Source organism: Mytilus galloprovincialis, chromosome 2 (genome assembly GCF_965363235.1).
Source record: "Mytilus galloprovincialis chromosome 2, xbMytGall1.hap1.1, whole genome shotgun sequence".
Lineage (NCBI taxonomy): Eukaryota > Metazoa > Mollusca > Bivalvia > Mytilida > Mytilidae > Mytilus > Mytilus galloprovincialis.
This window is the reverse complement of record NC_134839.1, coordinates 65,852,469-65,875,481: the sequence shown is the minus strand read 5'-3', so window position 1 is coordinate 65,875,481 and position 23,013 is coordinate 65,852,469. Positions and strand designations below refer to the sequence as shown.

Here is a 23,013-nt window from a genome sequence, read left to right as displayed (position 1 = left end):
TACCCCTGAACTGGAGATGTATTACACCATGCATATGAATACTGAAACGAGGGCATTTAGGGTAAATCTATGGTTAAAACATTGTTTCATCTATGACAAGAAATCTAACAGACCATGAAAAATCGTTATTATATGATTGCAAGTCTGTCTTTTTATTTTTTTTTATCCCTAAATTTACATCAGGTGGTTATAATATTGGTAGTTTTAATTTTGTATCTCAAGATTAAATTTCTTTTGGATATTCGTTTTAGTATGGTATGACAGTTGATAACATGCAATCAAAACAAATACTCTTAGTGAAAAATAAAATTGCTTAATAAATATTTCACATATTTTATTAAAACAAAATGCATTTTATTGACATTCTTTCTTTATAAAAACTATGCAGTGCGGATATCACATATTCTGCAAGAAAATATACATTGATAAGACACTCCTTTAAAAAGATATAATACTGCTCTCTGTTACAATAACTGCATAAAACAATCCATAAATGGAAGCATATATTTATTTCATTAGAGGCAACCCCAAAATGTTTTTAAAAAAATAATGTATGCATTATATACATTTAATATGCATTTGTATATCATGGCACTTTTGTTGATTTTATGAGATTCACAGAATTTTAACAAAAACATAATCAAATTATATGGCATTTCAAGATACTGGTAATCAGCAAATAGGTAAATTACATGTTTGAAGAGAAGAAACAAAACATGTCCATGGATTTCGTCTTGCACAGCTGTGTTGAAGATCATTTTCACTATGCAAAAACTTGGTCAGAGTAATTAGTGAGTTGTAAACATTTATAGTGTGTCTGGTCAGCTTACACACAACACATAGTAAATAGTGAGCAGTCACTAAACAAGCATATGGAAAGAAAGTGTTGAATTTAAATAGAACACAGTTAATGATGTGATTGTTGTTCACCACACTAAATGTGAATCAGCTTGGTATGTTCTGTAGTCTTCCGTTTTAAAATAGGATATTTCTGCTTCATTTCCTGCAAAGATGTGAACACTATATAAGCTACAATCTCAAAAATAATTCAACACTGCTTTAAACAAGAGTGCACACGCTGAAATGTCTCGCCTTCTTTACTAATTATTGATATTATGTTGATAGTCCTAAGTATAAAGCTTTATTAAAAACTGTCACATAAACTTAGCATTAACCAAGATAACTAAACAAAGACCAATGAACCATGAAAATGAGGTCAAGGTCAGATGAACCATGCCAGGCAGACATGTACAGCTAACAATGCTTCCATACAACAAATATAGTTGACCTATTACTTATAGTTTAAGAAAAATAGACCAAAACACAAAAACTTAACACTGAGCAATGAACCGTGAAAATGAGGTCGAGGTCAAATAAAACCTGCGGGACTGACATATAGATCATAAAATATTTCCATACACCAAATATAGTTGACCTATGGCATATAGTATTAGATGAAAAGACCAAAACTCAAAAACTTAACTTTGACCACTCAACCATGAAAATGAGGTCAAGGTCAGATGACATCTGCCCGCTAGACATGTACATCTTACAATCATTCCATACAACAAATATAGTAGATCTATTGCATAAAGTATGAGAAAAACAGACCAAAACACAAAAACTTAACTATAACCACTGAACCATGAAAATGAGGTCAAGGTCAGATGACACCTGCCAGTTGGACATGTACACCTTACAGTCCTTCCATACACCGAATATACTAGACCTATTGCTTATAGTATCTGAGATATGGACTTGACCACCAAAACTTAACCTTGTTCACTGATCCATGAAATGAGGTCGAGGTCAAGTGAAAACTGTCTGACGGGCATGAGGACCCTGCAAGGTACGCACATACCAAATATAATTATCCTATTACTTATAATAAGAGAGAATTCAACATTACATTACAAAACTTTTTTTCAAGTGGTCACTGAACCATGAAAATGAGGTCAAGGACATTTGACATGTGACTGACGGAAACTTCGTAACATGAGGCATCTATATTCAAAGTATGAAGCATCCAGGTCTTCCACCCTCTAAAATATAAAGCTTTTAAAAAGTTAGCTAACGCCGCCGCCGTAGCCGCCGCCGGATCACTATCCCTATGTCGAGCTTTCTGCAACAAAAGTTGCAGGCTCGACAAAAACATTATACATATTTTTATCTTTTATCATATGATGGGTAATTTATCTAGCTAAGCATAGTTATGTGACATTGTTACCATGCCAAAAGCAGATTTAGGGCATAAAGGTGATTATTTCATGAGATGTTCATGTTTAAGATCACAGTACCCAAATTGTGCATGAGGGGTAGGGGCACAGATTTAGCAAAATTAGTTTTCCTAGAGACTAATCAATTCGTATTTTTATGACTTGACACTATGCAAAATAGGGACAAAAGATACCAGAGAGACAGTCAAACTCATAAATCGAAAATAAACTGACAACGCCATGGCTAAAATGAAAAGGACAAGCAGACAAACAATAGTACACATGACACAACATAGAAAACTAAAGAATAAACAACACTATTTTATTATCAAATTGTTCTAAATATTTGGAGAAATAAAACAAAACATCAGTTATTCCATTTTTAAGGATGTGAATCCATTTTTCTATCATTCAATATGGATTAAAAATAAAGTTGGTGGAACTGTAAACTTAAAAAGGATATATCCCCATATAAACAAATAATTGAAACTTTTCACCAGATCATACATTAATGTAGGTGAACAGTCAACCCTGGTGTAACTTGAGCACACTAACAGTAACTTAATACACAAAAATGATGAAATAATCAGTTGAATAATTTTTTTTTTTATTGTGCTTGACTTAATTACTATATTATATGGCACTTGTTTATATTAAATTTAAACTCCTTATATATTCTAATTACTTCAAATATATTCAAATCCTGTGGATTCATTTATATTTTCGTGGGTATTAATTTTCATGGTTTAAGGAAAATCTGCATATTATATTCTTGGATATTCAATTTCATAGTTTTTGGCAAAGTTGGCATTCCTTTAGTTAGAAAATTGGTAATTCGTTGAACATTTCAATTCATGGTTCTCCTGTACCCATGAAATCCCTGAAAATTGGTTTCCAACGAATATTAATGAATCCACAGTAATTTTTGTGACTTTCGCTAATGAAAAATATCATAAATATAAATCAATGCAAAAATTTAAAACTTGGATTTTTCTTTATCTAACTACGTAAAATGAATTTGAAAATCACGAAATTAAATCGCTGTGAATTAGGCTAAGGGAGCATATTTGTAAAAATAAGTTAATAACAGTATCAAATATTTCCTTGACAGATGTCAATAGAGTTTTTAAGCTTCTACAGTGTCAGTAAACATAACAAATAAAAACACAGTTTCTAATACATTTTGTAAAATACATTTAAAATTCTTTCTGTCTATGTAAAGTCAAAAACATATCCAAACCAAATAATATAAAAAAGAAGATGTGGTATGATTGCCAATGAGACAACTATCCACAAAAGACCAAAATGACACAGAAATTAACAACTATAGGTCACTGTACAGCCTTTAACAATGAGCAAAGCCCACACCGCATAGTCAGCTATAAAAGGCCCCAATAAGACAATGTAAAACAATTCAAACGAGAAAACTAACTGCCTTATTTATGTACAAAAAAATGAACGAAAAACAAATATGTACATTTGGAACATTAAACGACAACCACTGAATTACAGGCTCCTGACTTGGGACAGGCACATACATAAATAATGTGGCGGGGTTAAACATGTTAGCGGGATCCCAACCCTCCCCCTAACCTGGGACAGTGGTATAACAGTATAACATAAGAACGAACTATTTAAATCAGTTGAAAAAGGCTTAACTCATCAGAAGGACAAAAATGCAAGTGAAGACTGTAAACAATTCTTATCTCCTTATATTTCATAAACACAAAAACTGACCAGTTACTTAAACAAGCAAAGTACATGTACCAGCATATTTTGAATTTGAAAATTACACATTTCGTGTGGCCGTCTGTTGTTCACCACACTAAATGTGGATCAGCTTGGTACTTCCTGTAGTCTTCCATTTTGAAATAGGATATTTCTGTTTCATTTCCTGTAAATAAACGAAAACAATAAATAAAGAAGAATCTTCAATGATAAACGATTGTCCACAGCCAATATTATGTGAAAGATACATTTACTGGAACTATTATCTTTAATTAATTATTACACAACAATATACATGTACAGTGAGAGCTATGAATCAAAGAGCTTGTGAGCACTGAAAGGTTAATATAAAAAAGAAGATGTGGTATGATTGCCAATGAGACAACAGTCCACAAGAGACCAAAATGACACAGATATTAACAACTATAGGTCACTGTACAGCCTTCAACAATGAGCAAAGCCCATACTGCATAGTAGAAAAGGCCCCAATAAGACAATGTAAAACAATTCAAACGAGAAAACTAACGGCCTTATTTATATAAAAAAATGAACAAAAAAACAAATATGGAACACATAAACAAACGACAACCACTGAATTACAGGCTCCTGACTTGGGACAGGCACATACATAAATAATGTGGCGGGGTTAAACATGTTAGCGGGATCCCAACCCCCCACTAACCTGGGACAGTGGTATAACAGAACAACATAACAACGAACTATAAAAATTAGTTGAAAAAGGCTTAACTTATCATGGACAAAAATACAAGTGGACGTGGCCGGGTACTTGTACATTCAGACAAAAAAAGACACTAGGAAAAGATCTGACAGTACTCGCAGTTATCTGACTGCTAGTTCAAAGCCACTAACAACTAATTAAACAAATCATGCATCTAAGACTTAAGATTGTTTCAATTTTGCAAATTGCAAATTAAAATTAAAGATTGAATTGTATTTAGCAAGTAACCATATAATTAATGCAAATGATTTTCTAAAATAAAAGTAATGGCGAAATAACAATGATGAACACTAAGTATCAGTAAATGAAATGATAACTTAAAGATATACAATCAAGGAGATGCATGTAGATAGAATTAAACTACAATGATCTTACCAACACCAGCCTCCACCAATGTGACTCCATCTTCTAAAATCAACTGATCATTTGCTATGTCAATAACGGGATCATTACTCTGAAAATATTATCAAATAGAGAGTTAGAATTCTAAAATGCATCACCTAACCAATAAACATATAGTTGAATGCAATCTTTTACAACAAAAAAAGTCTTGTAAATATAATTTTAAAGGTTTCTGAAGAATGAAATAGAGATCAAATCTTATTGATAGCTATCAGACAAGCTTATTTATAATTCTTACAGAATATTAAATCCATATTACAAAGTTGCTGATCTAACATGTAGCATAATCATTGATTAAGAATGACTAAATCCCAAAATTGTGCATTTATATACGACTAATACATATAAAAAAATGGCCAAAACTACAAATCATAAATAATGTTAGATGGACATTGAAACATCTTGTCAAACATACGATGAGCGACGTACACAGGCAAGAAATATATTGCTTACATTGATTCCAAACATCTAGTTGTTTAAAAATAGTCTTACAAAACTACATTAAGGATTCATCCAAAATCTGTTATCTGATGATTCTAATCTTTAGAGGTTAGAAAATAAGGTTGATGTATTTATTTGGTTATACCTTGCTAACATAGAAAGGTGGGATAAGTAGAATATGATGTAAACATTTATTAATAAATAAAAAAGAAGCCTTATTTACACAATTTATAATCAGACAATAAACGAAAATATATTACAGATAGCAACCAAAGACAACCTCTGAATTACAGGGTCCAGACTTGGGTAAAACATATAGAATGTAGCATTTCTGACACTTTTTTATAACAATTAGTAAGCTTACCTTAGCTCCATGAGCCTTATGGCTTATCTTCAGTGTATCTGTAAATACAACAAATAAATCAAGTTCATTAAACATAACAATGAAAATATAATGTTAATGACCATGTACTACACATTTCATGTCTTCATATTTACACATAAATATAGCATGTAGTATTTTATGAAAAAGTTTCAACATTGGATGAATGTTTTGCAAAGAAGAATTACACTTGTATGCATGAAATAGGGAAGGGGGGCCCCTGAAATACGTTGTGGTAAATGATGAATCTAATAAAGATATTTTATACCTTTACATATTATTATCATGATTATCACTTTCAGGTAGAAGAAGTTAATATGAGGTAGGCATTACCTGTAAATGGGGACGAAGTTTGTATGAATTATTTTTTTGTAACTTAAATATTTGTTAAATATAGAAAAAAAAGCAAAAAAAGAAACGGAAATACCGTAACGTTTCCGATTTTGGTTCTGTTGTTAGTGATTTTAGTTTTGACGTTATTTAAGTTATGACGTCATATGCAATGTAAACAAAGATACGCTATCATCAGGTAACATTTTTTCATATCAAGGAATTATTAAAAATGAAATTGGTATTGCGTTCCTTCCTATTTTATACTAAACTGATAAATATATATTTTACTCAAAGTTTCATAAAAACGAGACCAGAAAAAGGAAGTACATTGTAGATTTCTGCGCAGATGCAGGAATTCAAAAAATGACATCAAAAAAATTTCCCGATTTTGAGTTCATTAGTACAATGAAAATTTCGCCCGAAATTTCCCGATTTTAAAATTTTTTTTTTATTGATTTTTCTACTGTTCTTGGGGACTTCATCCCAATATAAATATACAAATAAGGAGATATGATATGATTCTGGGAATAAGTTTTATCTTCTTTTATATATGAATAAAGCAGTTGTACAATGTATGGTAGATGAAAACCAAACAGATGCAAAATGATAAGCTAGAACATGTAGAAGGTGAAAATTCATTTCTTAACAATTGTACGAAATATTTTTTTACCTTCATAAGTTTAATATGAACCTGATATTCTTATCCTGTGTCATTATTGTGACATTAATTGTGGATGCCTTTTTAACTTTTGGAGAAACACAACAGGAAGAAAATAGGCAGTCAACAATTGTCACTTTGGTTGTTCTTAAATTGCAGGGAACCAAAGTAAAAACAAAAAGAAGCATTAGTAAATTAGAGTGAGAGCTGTGCCCTGTGAACATTTTCTAAATGGAATACTGCTTTTATCTATAGTGTATAATATCATACTAAACAAAAATGTGTCCAAAGTACACGGATGCCCCACTCGCACTATCCTTTTCCATGTTCCATGGACCGTGAAATTGAGTAATTATCTAATTTGGCATTAAAATTAGAAAGATCATATCATAAGCAACAAGTGTACTAAGTTTCAAGTTGATTGGACTTCAGCTTCATCAACAAGAGTGCACACACTTAAATGTCTCGCCTTCTATACTAATCATTGATATTATGTTGATAGTCCTAAGTATAAAGTTAAGCATTATAACAACTGTCACATAAACTTAACATTAACCAAGACAACTAAACAAAGACCAATGAACCTTGAAAATGAGGTCAAGGTCAGATGAACCATGCCAGGCAGACATGTACAGCTAACAATGCTTCTATACAACATATATAGTTGACTATTACTAATAGTTTAAGAAAAATAGACCAAAACACAAAAACTTAACATTGTGCAATGAAACCGTGAAAATGAGGTCACGGTCAAATAAAACTTGCGCGACTGACATAAAGATCATAAAATATTTCCATACACCAAATATAGTTGACCTATAGCATAGAGTATTAGATAAAAAGACCAAAACTCAAAAACTTAACATTGACCACTGAACCATGAAAATGAGGTCAAGGTCACATGACATCTGCCCGCTAGACATGTACACCTTACAATCATTCCATGCAACAAATACAGTAGACCTATTGCATATAGTATGAGAAAAACAGACCAAAACACAAAAATTTAACTATAACCACTGAACCATGAAAATGAGGTCAAGGTCAGATGACACCTGCCAGTTGGACATGTACACCTTACAGTCCTTCCATACACCGAATATACTAGCCCTATTGCTTATAGTATCTGAGATATGGACTTGACCACCAAAACTTAACCTTGTTCACTGATCCATGAAATGAGGTCGAGGTCAAGTGAAAACTGTCTGACAGACATGAGGACCTTGCAAGGTACGCACATATGAAATATAGTTATCCTATTACTTATAATAAGAGAGAATTCAACATTACAAGAAATTTGAACTTTTTTTTCAAGTGGTCACTGAACCATGAAAATGAGGTCAAGGACATTGGACATGTGACTGACGGAAACTTCGTATCATGAGGCATCTATATACAAAGTATGAAGCATCCAGGTCTTCCACTTTCTAAAATATAAAGCTTTTAAGAAGTTAGCTAACACCGCCGCCGCCGCCGGATCACTATCACTATGTCGAGCTTTCTGCAACAAAAGCTGCAGGCTCGACAAAAACTACCTTGACCAAAAACTTTAACCTGAAACTTCCACTTTCATTTTCTATGTTCAGTGGACCGTGAAATTGGGGTCAAAAGTCTAATTTGGCTTAAAAATTAGAAAGATCATCTCATAAGCAACAAGTGTACTAAGTTTCAAGTTGATTGGACTTCAGCTTCATCAAAAACTACCTTGACCAAAAACTTTAACCTGGACGGACGAACGGAACCACAGACGGACGGACGGACGGACGGACGGACGGACGGACGAACGAACGGAGCCACAGACCAGAAAACATAATGCCCCTCTACTATCGTAGGTGGGGCATAAAATATTATTTTGACATGTGTCTTTATTTGTTATATTTCCATAATTAAATGGGTTTCATGCTGCACAATCTTTTGTTTTCTTTGTAGTGTTATGGTTTGTGAACTGTTTCTTCTTTAGTAGTGTTAGTAGTGTTTTGCATTTTGACATGGCAATGGTAGCATTGCTATTTTTACTTTGACTTTTACATGTATCTACCACTTCTTTTGTTTTTCTATGTTTGAAGCAGTATTGTCTATATTGTGAAAACAATACACTAACCATAGCTATACTTCTTAAAAGGTGGTGGAATTCCTTGCATTGACACCAGATCTAAAAAAACACAAAGTAATAACATTTGAAATCAGTGCATTTAAGTCATATGATCCAACAAATAAAAGTACTTTGAATGGCTAACTTTTTCTATCAAACATGTGTTCATGGACTTTCTTTAAAATGAAAACTCTGTGTCTATTTAAAATCTTCAGAAATGTACTGAATGTATTGAATTAATGTCTTTCCTTACTCTAATTCACCAATACAGCTGCACTGTATGCAATGTCAGACCTAAACCACAAGATTTCTATATATAGTTATCAAAGGTACCAGGATTGTAATTTAGTACGCCAGACGCGCGTTTCGTCTACATAAGACTCATCAGTGATGCTCATATCAAAATATTTATAAAGCCAAACAAGTACAAAGTTGAAGAGCATTGAGGATCCAAAATTCCAAAAAGTTGTGCCAAATACGGCTAAGGTAATCTATGCCTGGGATAAGAAAATCCTTAGTTTTTCGTAAAATTCAAACTTTTGTAACAGGAAATTTATTAAAATTACCACATTATTGATATTCATGTCAACACCGAAGTGTTGACTACTGGGCTGGTGTACCCTCGGGGACGAAACGTCCACCAGCAGTGGCATCGACTCAGTGGTGTAAATAGTTATTAAAGGTACCAGGATTGTAATTTAGTACGCCAGACACGCGTTTCGTCTACATAAGACTCATCAGTGACGCTCATATCAAAATATTTATACAGCCAAACAAGTACAAAGTTGAAGAGCACTGAGGATCCAAAATTCCAAAAAGTTGTGTCAAATACGGCTAAGGTAATTTATGCCTGGGATAAGAAAATCCTTAGTTTTTCGTAAAATTCAAACTTTTGTAACAGGAAATTTATCAAAATGACCACATTATTGATATTCATGTTAACACCGAAGTGTTGACTAAGTACTGGGCTGGTGATACCCTCGGGGACGAAACGTCCACCAACAGTGGCATCGACCCAGTGGTGTAAATAGTTATCAAAGGTACCAGGATTGTAATTTAGTACGCCAGACGCGCGTTTCGTGTACATAAGACTCATCAGTGACGCTCATATCAAAATATTTATAAAGCCAAACAAGTACAAAGTTGAAGAGCATTGAGGATCCAAAACTCCAAAAAGTTGTGCCAAATACGGCTAAGGTAATCTATGCCTGGGATAAGAAAATCCTTAGTTTTTCGTAAAATTCAAACTTTTGTAACAGGAAATTTATTAAAATGACCACATTATTGATATTCATGTCAACACCGAAGTGTTGACTACTGGGCTGGTGTACCCTCGGGGACGAAACGTCCACCAGCAGTGGCATCGACCCAGTGGTGTAAATAGTTATTAAAGGTACCAGGATTGTAATTTAGTACGCCAGACACGCGTTTCGTCTACATAAGACTCATCAGTGACGCTCATATCAAAATATTTATACAGCCAAACAAGTACAAAGTTGAAGAGCATTGAGGATCCAAAATTCAAAAAAGTTGTGCCAAATACGGCTAAGGTAATTTATGCCTGGGATAAGAAAATCCTTAGTTTTTCGTAAAATTCAAACTTTTGTAACAGGAAATTTATCAAAATGACCACATTATTGATATTCATGTCAACACCGAAGTGTTGACTACTGGGCTGGTGTACCCTCGGGGACGAAACGTCCACCAGCAGTGGCATCGACCCAGTGGTGTAAATAGTTATTAAAGGTACCAGGATTGTAATTTAGTACGCCAGACACGCGTTTCGTCTACATAAGACTCATCAGTGACGCTTATATCAAAATATTTATAAAGCCAAACAAGTACAAAGTTGAAGAGCATTGAGGATCCAAAACTCCAAAAAGTTGTGCCAAATACGGCTAAGGTAATTTATGCCTGGGATAAGAAAATCCTTAGTTTTTCGTAAAATTCAAACTTTTGTAACAGGAAATTTATCAAAATGACCACATTATTGATATTCATGTCAACACCGAAGTGTTGACTAAGTACTGGGCTGGTGATACCCTCGGGGACGAAACGTCCACCAGCAGTGGCATCGACCCAGTGGTGTAAATAGTTATCAAAGGTACCAGGATTGTAATTTAGTACGCCAGACGCGCGTTTTGTGTACATAAGACTCATCAGTGACGCTCATATCAAAATATTTATACAGCCAAACAAGTACAAAGTTGAAGAGCATGAAGGATCCAAAATTCCAAAAAGTTGTGCCAAATACGGCTAAGGTAATCTATGCCTGGGATAAGAAAATCCTTAGTTTTTCGTAAAATTCAAACTTTTGTAACAGGAAATTTATTAAAATGACCACATTATTGATATTCATGTCAACACCGAAGTGTTGACTACTGGGCTGGTGATACCCTTGGGGACGAAACGTCCACCAGCAGTGGCATCGACCCAGTGGTGTAAATAGTTATCAAAAGTACCAGGATTGTAATTTAGTACGCCAGACACGCGTTTCGTCTACATAAGACTCATCAGTGACGCTCATATCAAAATATTTATACAGCCAAACAAGTACAAAGTTGAAGAGCATTGAGGATCCAAAATTCCAAAAAGTTGTGCCAAATACGGCTAAGGTAATTTATGCCTGGGATAAGAAAATCCTTAGTTTTTCGTAAAATTCAAACTTTTGTAACAGGAAATTTATCAAAATGACCACATTATTGATATTCATGTTAACACCGAAGTGTTGACTAAGTACTGGGCTGGTGATACCCTCGGGGACGAAACGTCCACCAACAGTGGCATCGACCCAGTGGTGTAAATAGTTATCAAAGGTACCAGGATTGCAATTTAGTACGCCAGACGCGCGTTTCGTGTACATAAGACTCATCAGTGACGCTCATATCAAAATATTTATAAAGCCAAACAAGTACAAAGTTGAAGAGCATTGAGGATCCAAAACTCCAAAAAGTTGTGCCAAATACGGCTAAGGTAATCTATGCCTGGGATAAGAAAATCCTTAGTTTTTCGTAAAATTCAAACTTTTGTAACAGGAAATTTATTAAAATGACCACATTATTGATATTCATGTCAACACCGAAGTGTTGACTACTGGGCTGGTGTACCCTCGGGGACGAAACGTCCACCAGCAGTGGCATCGACCCAGTGGTGTAAATAGTTATTAAAGGTACCAGGATTGTAATTTAGTACGCCAGACACGCGTTTCGTCTACATAAGACTCATCAGTGACGCTCATATCAAAATATTTATACAGCCAAACAAGTACAAAGTTGAAGAGCATTGAGGATCCAAATCTCCAAAAAGTTGTGCCAAATACGGCTAAGGTAATTTATGCCTGGGATAAGAAAATCCTTAGTTTTTCGTAAAATTCAAACTTTTGTAACAGGAAATTTATCAAAATGACCACATTATTGATATTCATGTCAACACCGAAGTGTTGACTAAGTACTGGGCTGGTGATACCCTCGGGGACGAAACGTCCACCAGCAGTGGCATCGACCCAGTGGTGTAAATAGTTATCAAAGGTACCAGGATTGTAATTTAGTACGCCAGACGCGCGTTTTGTGTACATAAGACTCATCAGTGACGCTCATATCAAAATATTTATACAGCCAAACAAGTACAAAGTTGAAGAGCATGAAGGATCCAAAATTCCAAAAAGTTGTGCCAAATACGGCTAAGGTAATCTATGCCTGGGATAAGAAAATCCTTAGTTTTTCGTAAAATTCAAACTTTTGTAACAGGAAATTTATTAAAATGACCACATTATTGATATTCATGTCAACACCGAAGTGTTGACTACTGGGCTGGTGATACCCTCGGGGACGAAACGTCCACCAGCAGTGGCATCAACCCAGTGGTGTAAATAGTTATCAAAGGTACCAGGATTGTAATTTAGTACGCCAGACACGCGTTTCGTGTACATAAGACTCATCAGTGACGCTCATATCAAAATATTTATAAAGCCAAACAAGTACAAAGTTGAAGAGCATTGAGGATCCAAAATTCCAAAAAGTTGTGCCAAATATGGCTATAAAGGTAATCTATGCCTGGGATAAGAAAATCCTTTGTTTTTCGTAAAATTCAAACTTTTGTAACAGGAAATTTATCAAAATGACCACATTATTGATATTCATGTCAACACCGAAGTGTTGACTAAGTACTGGGCTGGTGATACCCTCGGGGACGAAACGTCCACCAGCAGTGGCATCGACATGTATTATATTTCCAAAATCATACCTCAAAAAGTTTTTAAAATATATAAACCTTTTATTGTTTGGTTCAGAAAAAAATCTCATGGCCCTTAAACTTCTGTTCATTTAAAAAAAAAAAAAAATTAAATATTATTCATGGTCACAAAGCTTATAAATTCATAATGTACAGTACATATTCTTGGCCAAATAACATTAACTTATCAAATTTGGGCAAAACAAAAAAATTGTTATTTTACTTTTTGAAACACCCATCTTCAACATTGTGTGATTGAAGACGACTTGTCAGTGAGTGTGTATTCAGGTCTCTTTGCAAAAGATTTTATGTAAACTACATGTACATGTTGATTGGAATAGTACCAATATTTTTATTGGTTTTTAATTTAATATCACAGAACAGGTTAAATCTTCTGATCAGGAAATAAATTAATACCATTATATATGGTCTTCTTTTATACAAAATTTTCAAACAAAATACTCACATTAGTTTTTTTACCATCTATTTAGTGAATATTTTTTTTCTAGAAATTGTCTTTTATGCGATTTTCTTACAACAGCAAAAGATCTTTTTTTTTATATCATTTAATAAGATTCATTTAACTGAATGTTATATTTCATATCCCTCTAACATGTATTTTCAAAGGAAACCAACAATTTGTTTTAAAAACGCCTTGAAAGGGGGTTGCAGATAATAATAATAATAATAATAATAAATTCTTTATTTAAAGAGGGTAAACTCAGTTAGTTACAATATCCTAATCTTCCTTGAGGCCCTCCTATACAAATTACAATACAATCAAAACAGATATTTACACATAGTTAATTTACACTCATGTAGTTCAATGTATTGTTATTAACCTAAGATATAATGCTGTTTAAGATGTATACATGTAGTCAAAAAATCAAATGAAAATAAAAAAACAAAAAAAATATACAAATACATTGTAGCAAACATTTCTTATCAGGGTTGTGTTAGGTACTTCTTGATATCTTTCTTGATAAGATAATAATGGGCAAAAAAAGTAGCTGGACAGAATAAAGAGTTAATGAAATAAAAAATATTTCAGGTGTTTTAGGACAATTATGATGTAGATCAAATTTTCTGAAACTTGGTTGAATGATAATAACTTGTCAGACTTAGTTGAACTTTTGAATTACCAGAAACCATTCAGGAAAGATAGGGGTCCCATGAAAAGTAGGGGAGGGGTTATAGTATATGTTAAAGAAAATATTTTTTCGAAGAGACGTGATGATTTGGAAGTGCCCGGTGTTGAGGTTATATGGATTCAGCTAAAAATAAATAACAAAAATGTATTGTATGGAACCTTCTATGTGCCACCTAAAAGTAATAATGAAATATGGACAAAAATTGAAAGTTCAATTGAGTCTGCCGTAAATGATGTGAAATGTGACCGAATTATTGTAACAGGAGATTTTAACGATAACTTGCTTAATGGTGCTAATTCCAAAATACATAATATTTGTACAAATTACAGTTTAGAGCAACTTATTGAAGATCCAACTCATTTTACGGAACAGTCGTTGTCGCTAATTGACTTAATTATAACTGATAATTTCGATTTTGTACCGTATTGTGGAGTCGGCCACCACTTTTAGACCAAATAAGATATCATTGTCCAGTAATGGGGTTTATTAATGCACAAAAACCTGCTTGTTTGTCTTTTAAAAGAAAAATATGGTTATATAAGCAAGGTGATTTTGATGAATATAGACACATATTGACCAAAACCAACTCGGATAGAATATTTGCTCTAAATGATGTTGACAAGATTAATTCAGAAATTTCAAATGGTATCCTTGATGCAGCTGAAATTTCCATACCCAATAGAATTGTAACTATTCGGAAAACTGACCCTGTTTGGTTAAATAACGATTTAAGAAAACTCATAAGAAAGAAAAACCGTTTACACTCAAAAGCTAAGCGGTTTAACCGACCCGCCGATTGGAATAAATTTAGACAAAATAGAAATAAAGTGACCACTTCAATAAGACAAGCTCGCGAACAATATCAAAATAATCTTATACAAAAATTGTCAAATAGTAACTCATCAGCAAGAACTTGGTGGAAAACTTGTAACCAAATTTCTGGTATTAAACCTACTCACTCGGGTATTCCTCCCCTGCTTAAGGATGATAACTTAATATTTAATGATATTGATAAAGCGAATGAATTTAATAACTTTTTTGCGATGCAGACAAACATTGATGATACCGAGGCTGTTATTCCTGACTTAACCGTTCCAGACTATACACTAAGTGACATTACACTTAAAGATAGTGAGGTCGAAGATGTTCTAAAGATTTTAAACCCAAATAAGGCCTCGGGTCCAGACTTGATAAGTCCAATATTATTAAAAGAGGCTGTATCACAGCTAAAATTCCCTCTTTGTAAACTATTTAATTTATCTTTATCTAAAGCCATATTTCCGGCAGATTGGAAAAAAGCACATGTAACTCCTGTTTTTAAGAGTAACAATTGTAATGAGGTAAACAATTACAGACCTATCTCGTTGTTAAGTATATTATCAAAGTGCATGGAGCGATGTGTCTATAAACATGTACACATATTTCTAATTGAAAATATGATAATCACCCCTAATCAATCGGGTTTTACAAAAGGCGACTCTGCCATAAATCAACTTATTGATATTTCTAACTACTTTGGTAAGGCTTTAGATAACGGAAAAGAGATTAGGGTGTTTTTTTGTGACATCAGCAAAGCTTTTGATCGGGTTTGGCATAAAGGGCTATTATCAAAACTTAAACAATATGGAATTTCTGGAAATTTACTAAATTGGTTTTGTGATTATCTATCTGAGAGAAGTCAACGGGTGGTCTTAAATGGAAGCAATTCAACATGGAGACAGATAAATGCAGGTGTCCCACAGGGCTCAATTTTTGGTCCGCTACTTTTTCTTATCTTTATTAATGATATAGTAACTGATATCAAACATTGTTAAAGCTACTATCAAATTATTTGCAGACGATACTAGTATTTATTTGACAGTAGACACCCCTGAAAATACTGCTGAAATTCTTAATGGAGATCTGAATAAAATCCATATGTGGTCCTCTAAGTGGCTTGTAAACTTTAATTCACAAAAAAAAGAAACCATGATTGTTTCAAGAAAATCAATAAAATCAAGTCATCCGATCTTAAAAATGAATGACACTGATCTTCAAGAAGTTTCTACTCATAAACATTTAGGATCATTTTTTCAAATAATGGATTATGGAATATTCATATTGAATATATAGTTTAGCGTGCATATAATAGGTTAAATATCCTTAGAAAGATGCGTTTTATACTGAATAGGTTCATTTTAGAAAAAATGTATTTTTCATATATTCGACCAATATTAGAGTACGGGGATACGAGGATAATGAAACACAATACTTGATTAATAAAGTGGAAAATGTTCAAATTGAAGCTATGAGAATTGTAACAGGTGGGAATAAATTAACTTCGATACAGAAGCTTTATGAGGAAACGGGTTGGGAAACACTTTCAGAAAGAAGGGAAAAACACAAGCTCACTATGTTTTATAAAATGGTAAATAAGGAAACTCCAGATTATTTACAAAACTTGGTACCAAATCAAACAGTTGATTTACATAACCATTTTACTCGTCAGACTCAAAATACTTCGGAAATTCGTACAAGAACTAATCTTTACTCCGATTATTTCCTTCCTTTGTCTATTAAATTGTGGAATAAGTTACCAGACCAAACCAGAAATTCTACGTCTTTAAGCATTTTTAAAAGTCGTATAAAAAACCCAAATAATAAATGCCCTAATTTTAACTACACTGGTACAAGAATGAGTCAAGTATTACATGCCAGGTTAAGGATGAATAGTAGTTCTCTAAATGAACATTTGTTCAAACGAAATCTAGTAGTTTCTTCGAACTGCTCGTGTGGTTTGATTGAGTCTACAGCTCATTTGTTATTGCATTGTAAAAAAATATGATGAATTGCGTAATGACATTATTTTCTCAATTAATTATCCAGTCACACTAAATACAAATTTACTTTTATTTGGATCACAAGCCCTAAATTTAGACCAAAATAAAGATATTTTTGAAAAATTACAAAAATTCTTACTAAAGTGCAAGAGATTTACAAGATAAATTGTTATTCACTATTTTCACTACGTTGCATTTCATCTAATCATGTGTATATTATTTCCGTGTAGTTTTTTTTTTTTTTAACTTTTTTTTTCTCTTCTTTTGTTGTATTTATTTTCATTATTTTAAAATTAAGTTTTTTTGTCTGCTTTCTTTTTCAGTTATATAGTTATTTATTATTCTTGTTCCATTTCATTGTAATATTGCATGCTATTTTTATGTAATAGTTAACTGGAGTTGGTATTTCACGGAAACGGATTAATATAAGTTAAATATAGCTTGTTTCCAAATCCTGTTATTATTGTGTATTTTGTATGATTATATATTTGTATTGATGATGAATAAATATGTTTAAACTAAGAATAAAAAACAGAGTGTAATGGTAAAAAAAATCAAAGCGCTGTAAGCGCTGAAGGCAGTTAACCAAAAACCAAGGCAAACGTAATTATGAAAACTGTGGCAATGTTGCTTCAACATTAAACATTCATATATTTTACATTTATGTTTATCTAATGAATTAATTATTAAGGCAAATAATTTATATGTTATCAAGGTTTAAAAAGCAATGCACATATCAATGTATATATTTTTATGGTGAGTCTGCAGTGGTACACAATGATTGCATTTGTTCTAGTTAGTAGTTAACGTTGGTTTTAGTTGACTGTTAGTTAGTACAAGTTGACTTAGTATGAACATGTAATAATATGAATGGACTGGTTTCCCTGGAAAGAAAACTAAGTTTGTGTTCTATAGTACAAAAGTTATGAGACACAAATCAGACAAATGTTCACTACTACAGGGATCAAAGGCGAGGTCTGACTGACCTGCCCATAGTAAATGTAAATGATTTGTTATATATTGTCCTATACATGAATATATATGGTTTATGGGTGGGGATCTCAACAGTTTTCAAGTTCTCAAACAGAAAGGGGTAGGGTGACCCCAGGGACTTCCCCTATATTTCATTTCAAAAATTCGTTATATTGTCCCATACATGAATATATATGGTTTAGGGTTTGTGATCTCATCAGTTTCCAAGTTCTCAAACAGGAGTGGGTAGGGTGACCCCAGGGACTCCCACTACATTTCATTTCATTAGTTATATTGACCCATACATGAATATATATTGTTTAGGGGTGGGGATCTCAAATGTTTCCAAGTTCTCCAACAGTAAGGGTGGGGTGACCAGAGGAACTCCCCCTATATTTCATTTGATTTGGTATATTGTCCCATACATGAGTGTATATGGTTTAGGGGTGAGGATCTTGACCATTTCCAAGTTCTCTAACAGGAGGGTGCACGGTGACCACAGGGACTCCTCTTTTATTTCATTTGAATTGTTATATTGTCCCATACATAAATATAAATTGTACATGTTTAAGGGGTGGGGATCTCAACGGTTTTCAAATTTTAACAGGAGGGGGTGGGGTGACCAAAAGGACTCCCCCTATATTTTAATTGATTTGTTATATTGTCCCATATACGAATATATGTGGCTTTGAGGTGGGGATCTCCACCGTTTTAGAATTCTCAAATAGGAGAGATGGAGTGACCCCCAGCAACTCCCCTATATTTCATTTGATTTTTTATATTGTCACAAACATAAATGTATAAGGTTAAGGGGTGGGGATCTGGATTGTTTCCAAGTTCTCTAACAGGAGGGGTGGGGTGACCACAGGGACTCCCCTATATTTCATTTGATTTGGTATATTGTCCCATACATGAGTATATATGGTTTAGGGGTGAGGATCTTGACCATTTCCAAGTTCTCTAACAGGAGGGTGTACGGTGACCACAGGGACTCCCCTTTTATTTCATTTGAATTATTATATTGTCCCATACATGAATATAAATTGTATATGTTTAAGGGGTGGGGATCTCAACGGTTTTCAAATTTTAACAGGAGGGGTGGGGTGACCAAAAGGACTCCCCTTATATTTTAATTGATTTGTTATATTGTCCCATATACGAATATATGTGGCTTAGAGGTGGGGATCTCCAATGTTTTAAAATTCTCAAATAGGAGGGATGGAGTGACCCCCAGCAACTCCCCTATGTTTCATTTGATTTTTTTATATTGTCACAAACATAAATGTATAAGGTTAAGGGGTCGGGATCTGGACCGTTTCCAAGTTCTCAAACAGAATGTAGGGACTCCCCGTATATTTAATTTGATTTATTATATGGCCCCATACTTGAATATATGGTTAAGGGGTGGGGATCTCGACCGCTCAAAGTTCCCAAACAGGAGGGGTTGGGTTGACCCCAGGATCTCCCCCTATATTTCATTTGATTAGTTATATTGTCCCATACTTGAATATATATGGTTTAGGGGTGGGAATCCCAACCATTTCAAAATTCCCAAAGAGGAGGGGTTGGGGTGACCCCAGAAACTCCCCTATATTTCATTTGATTAGTTATATAGTCACATACATGAACGTATATGGTTGAGGTGGGGATCTCATCAGTTTTAAAGTTATCAAACAGGAGGGGGTAGAGTGGCCCAAAGGACGCCACCTTTATATCAGATGATTGCTTACATTCAGGTATTATATAATATAGTTGTAGTATTTGTGAAAATAAAGTAAGAAACTTCCATCTACTTTAACTAACCCTTCAAAATTGAGAAAAAAATACCCTTTCAAAATTTCAGTAATATGTTTACACTTTAAAAGCATCTTACATGCATTATCAAAATTTATCACTGATAAAGAAAATTTATATTGTGACCAGGAACATATATATTGTTAGATATACTGTTCTGTCTGTTCCCAGCTGTCACATTGTATTGGATTTTGACATTAAAATTTGTCAAAAAAGTAATTTTGAGTTTCTGTATAAAATATTCTCTGCTTTTTCTTTCTTTTACATCTTTTGGTTTTCAATTCTAGTGTTTATATTCATTTACCATGCATAGATGTATTTTGTCACCTGCCTAGATTTTTTTGGTAGTTGATCCCCAAAACCTGGAATTACCCTTATCCGCTTCCGGAATCGGATGCGATATTGTAATTGATAGCATCCATTGTCCTTGTTTTCAATGTTGTTTTTGTCAGTCAGATATGGTTTTACTCGAATTTACACATTATCTGTTGGCGAATTTCTGTATAAAGCTAGCGATTGAACAAAATGAACATCACTGTCATGAATAATAATGATGAAAATAAGTTTTGAGATCGTTTATTTGGAGACTTTGGTGAAAAGGTTTGCAAAGTTATTTTTCAGAATACAGAATTATTTTCTTTCCATAATAGAAGGTCTGTCGGGCGTAGCTAAGTCGAAAGTCCAATTTAAAAGAGGAAGGTCGCGGACCTCAGACCACTGCTAATTTGAACCCCTGCCTGCAAATTGAAAAGATACAAAATTTTCGTCTTCTAATTTGAAATTGCCGCCAACAGCATGAACAGTTGAACTTATATAATAGACTACTGATGTAGTTGTACTACCTATTGATGACAAACAATATTCATACGACTTTTGCCATTTGGGAAATCTAAACTACTTGTCTTTATAGATTTTTGGTGATTAAATATTTCATACAATTGTTCTTAGACATCTTAGCCAAAAGCACAGACATTAATAAACTACATAAGGATTCCTAATGAGCACTACTTCCTATGTGCAACTACAAAACTTTTGGGTGATTCCACGACCATTTAAGGTTTTTCTGGTCATTTTTTTTGTAATCCAGAATTAAAAGTATTAACATGATTAAAAAAGTGTTCAATTAGTTATAACATAGTAACCAGCTAGATACATAACAACAGCACATATTTCAGCATTTATTGGGAAAGACACAAATCTAGGGTGCTCGCATAATGCAGCTTAACTGCATAAAAATATAGAATTATAAAACCACTGATGACCCCACACCACAACTATTTTGTCCTGACAACTCAACCACACTTAACTTTTTTTTTTGTTTTTTAATCTTACTGATTTACCTTTATCAGAGCTCCAGATAAGAATTCACAAATTGGGGTTTTTACCCACCATTTTTTTATGTAATTGGGTGATAAAGATTTTTAATTGCATTATCAATTTCAGTTCACCCCTCAAGCAAATATCAAATTGGGTTTTTAACCACTAAGCTCCTTTATGTATTGGGTTTTTTCATCAACACAATATTGAATATTCAGGCATGTTATATTCACATTATATCTTCCATCTTAAATATGTGCTAGCTGTTTTATTTAGTTTATTCACTGACGAGCAATTGTACATTTTATTTATGTCCCGTTTTAAACGTTCTTCCAGTTTTTTATTTTCTCACAACTTATATAAACTGCAGCTGGTGTCACTAGTTGGACAGTAACTAATTACTTTTCTAGATCCCATATGATCACCCTACAGTTTAGTTGGGGTAGGCGTGGGCCGGCTAAGTGTTTAGATTTTTATGTGAAATTTGGGTGCTGTGAGAAAGTTTTGCCAGTATTTTCACCTATTTGCAAGTCCCACTTTATAAAAAAAAATAATAAGTGGTTCCCAGATTTCATGAGATTTGAGATATACCTTTCACTTTTTCCAACTGATTTTGTTTTTGACGTAACCCCGTGTTTATCTTTCTAGCAATATTTTAGTTAAGGTATGCAATCACGCACGTGCGTTTGATGGATGCTTTATAAAAACACTCGGCTACCTGAGTTTTGTTATTATCATAACTTTCCCTAAGCTATCAAAAAGAAGATGAAAACATGCGGACATTTACTTTCGTTATAAATCATTGTATGTTATGATAAGTCCGGAGCAATTTGAAAAAATATGACAACATGAAACACGCTTATTGGATAAACGCCGAGAAGATCGAAATGTTTTCATATTCACGTGTACCTGTTGAGCAACGGAAAATTCCAACAGGGACCCATTTCAGCTACTTGATGCAGCCTAAGGGCTCTATTTTATGAACCATAGGACATTTCCAATTTTAAATATTATAAAATAGATTTACGCTACGACTGTAATCAGATAGGGTAAACAACGCAAACGATAGCGAGTAAAAGCATTAAGAACTCATAGTTTTGGCATATAATTGGGTTTTCCTTTGAATTAATTGGGTTATTGAACCCTGCAATGGGCAATTGCATTGGGTTTTTACTCATTTTTATTGCGTGATCACGCAAATACTCAGCTTATCTGGAGCTCTGCCTTTATTCAATGGAATTAAACTCATTTTCATATGTGGGGCAAAAAGGAGAAAATTAAATGGATTTAACCTTTTTACATAAGTGGGGCCAGTTGGTTACAAAAGTATGGCAAATTGGTAAAAATAGCGGCGGGTTGGTGGAAAAGTGGGGCAATATTTGACAGTGGCACTACTTGTTTTGCTTCCCTTTATACAATGAGGGAGGCTTGTGGCACCTTAACTAAGACACATTTCAATTTACAATATTAGTAACCTTTTTTGATTGCTTCTTTGAATGAATTAACAGTTTGAGTAAAATCTACATCATGAAGAACAATATGTTTGATGTTCCTGTGTTCAAAAGATCTAACCAAGCGAACAGTTATTGTTCCTGATGACATTAGCAGTGAAATAAATCAGTTTGTGTTCAATGTAAACAAATCAACGCTAGTCGGAGTTTTCGTAAACATACACAAAAAACAACTGGTTGAAAACGTGCTTATATTCTAGATGTAATGTCAACTCTTAATCTTTTGTG

General features: G+C 33.6%; 1 protein-coding gene across 3 annotated transcripts; it reads right to left on the bottom strand.

The window, feature by feature from the left end:
• Positions 1–317: 317 nt before the first annotated feature.
• On the bottom strand, positions 318–22,941 carry LOC143064145 (UPF0538 protein C2orf76 homolog). Of its 3 annotated transcripts, XR_012975190.1 has the most exons (6): positions 22,750–22,941; positions 9,001–9,051; positions 5,891–5,928; positions 5,059–5,137; positions 3,984–4,110; positions 318–1,003 (listed from the first exon to the last, which is right to left on the bottom strand). XR_012975190.1 is itself a non-coding variant. In XM_076236766.1 (5 exons), exons 1-5 carry the CDS (start codon positions 22,874–22,876, stop codon positions 4,034–4,036), a joined length of 372 nt encoding a protein of 123 aa, XP_076092881.1. In that variant the 5' UTR covers positions 22,877–22,941; the 3' UTR covers positions 318–4,033. The 3 variants fall into 3 exon arrangements, 2 of the variants coding, with proteins under 2 accessions (XP_076092881.1, XP_076092882.1); XM_076236766.1 differs by having other exon boundaries at positions 318–4,110; XM_076236767.1 differs by lacking the exon at positions 9,001–9,051 and having other exon boundaries at positions 318–4,110.
• Between the last annotated feature and the right edge of the window lie 72 nt (positions 22,942–23,013).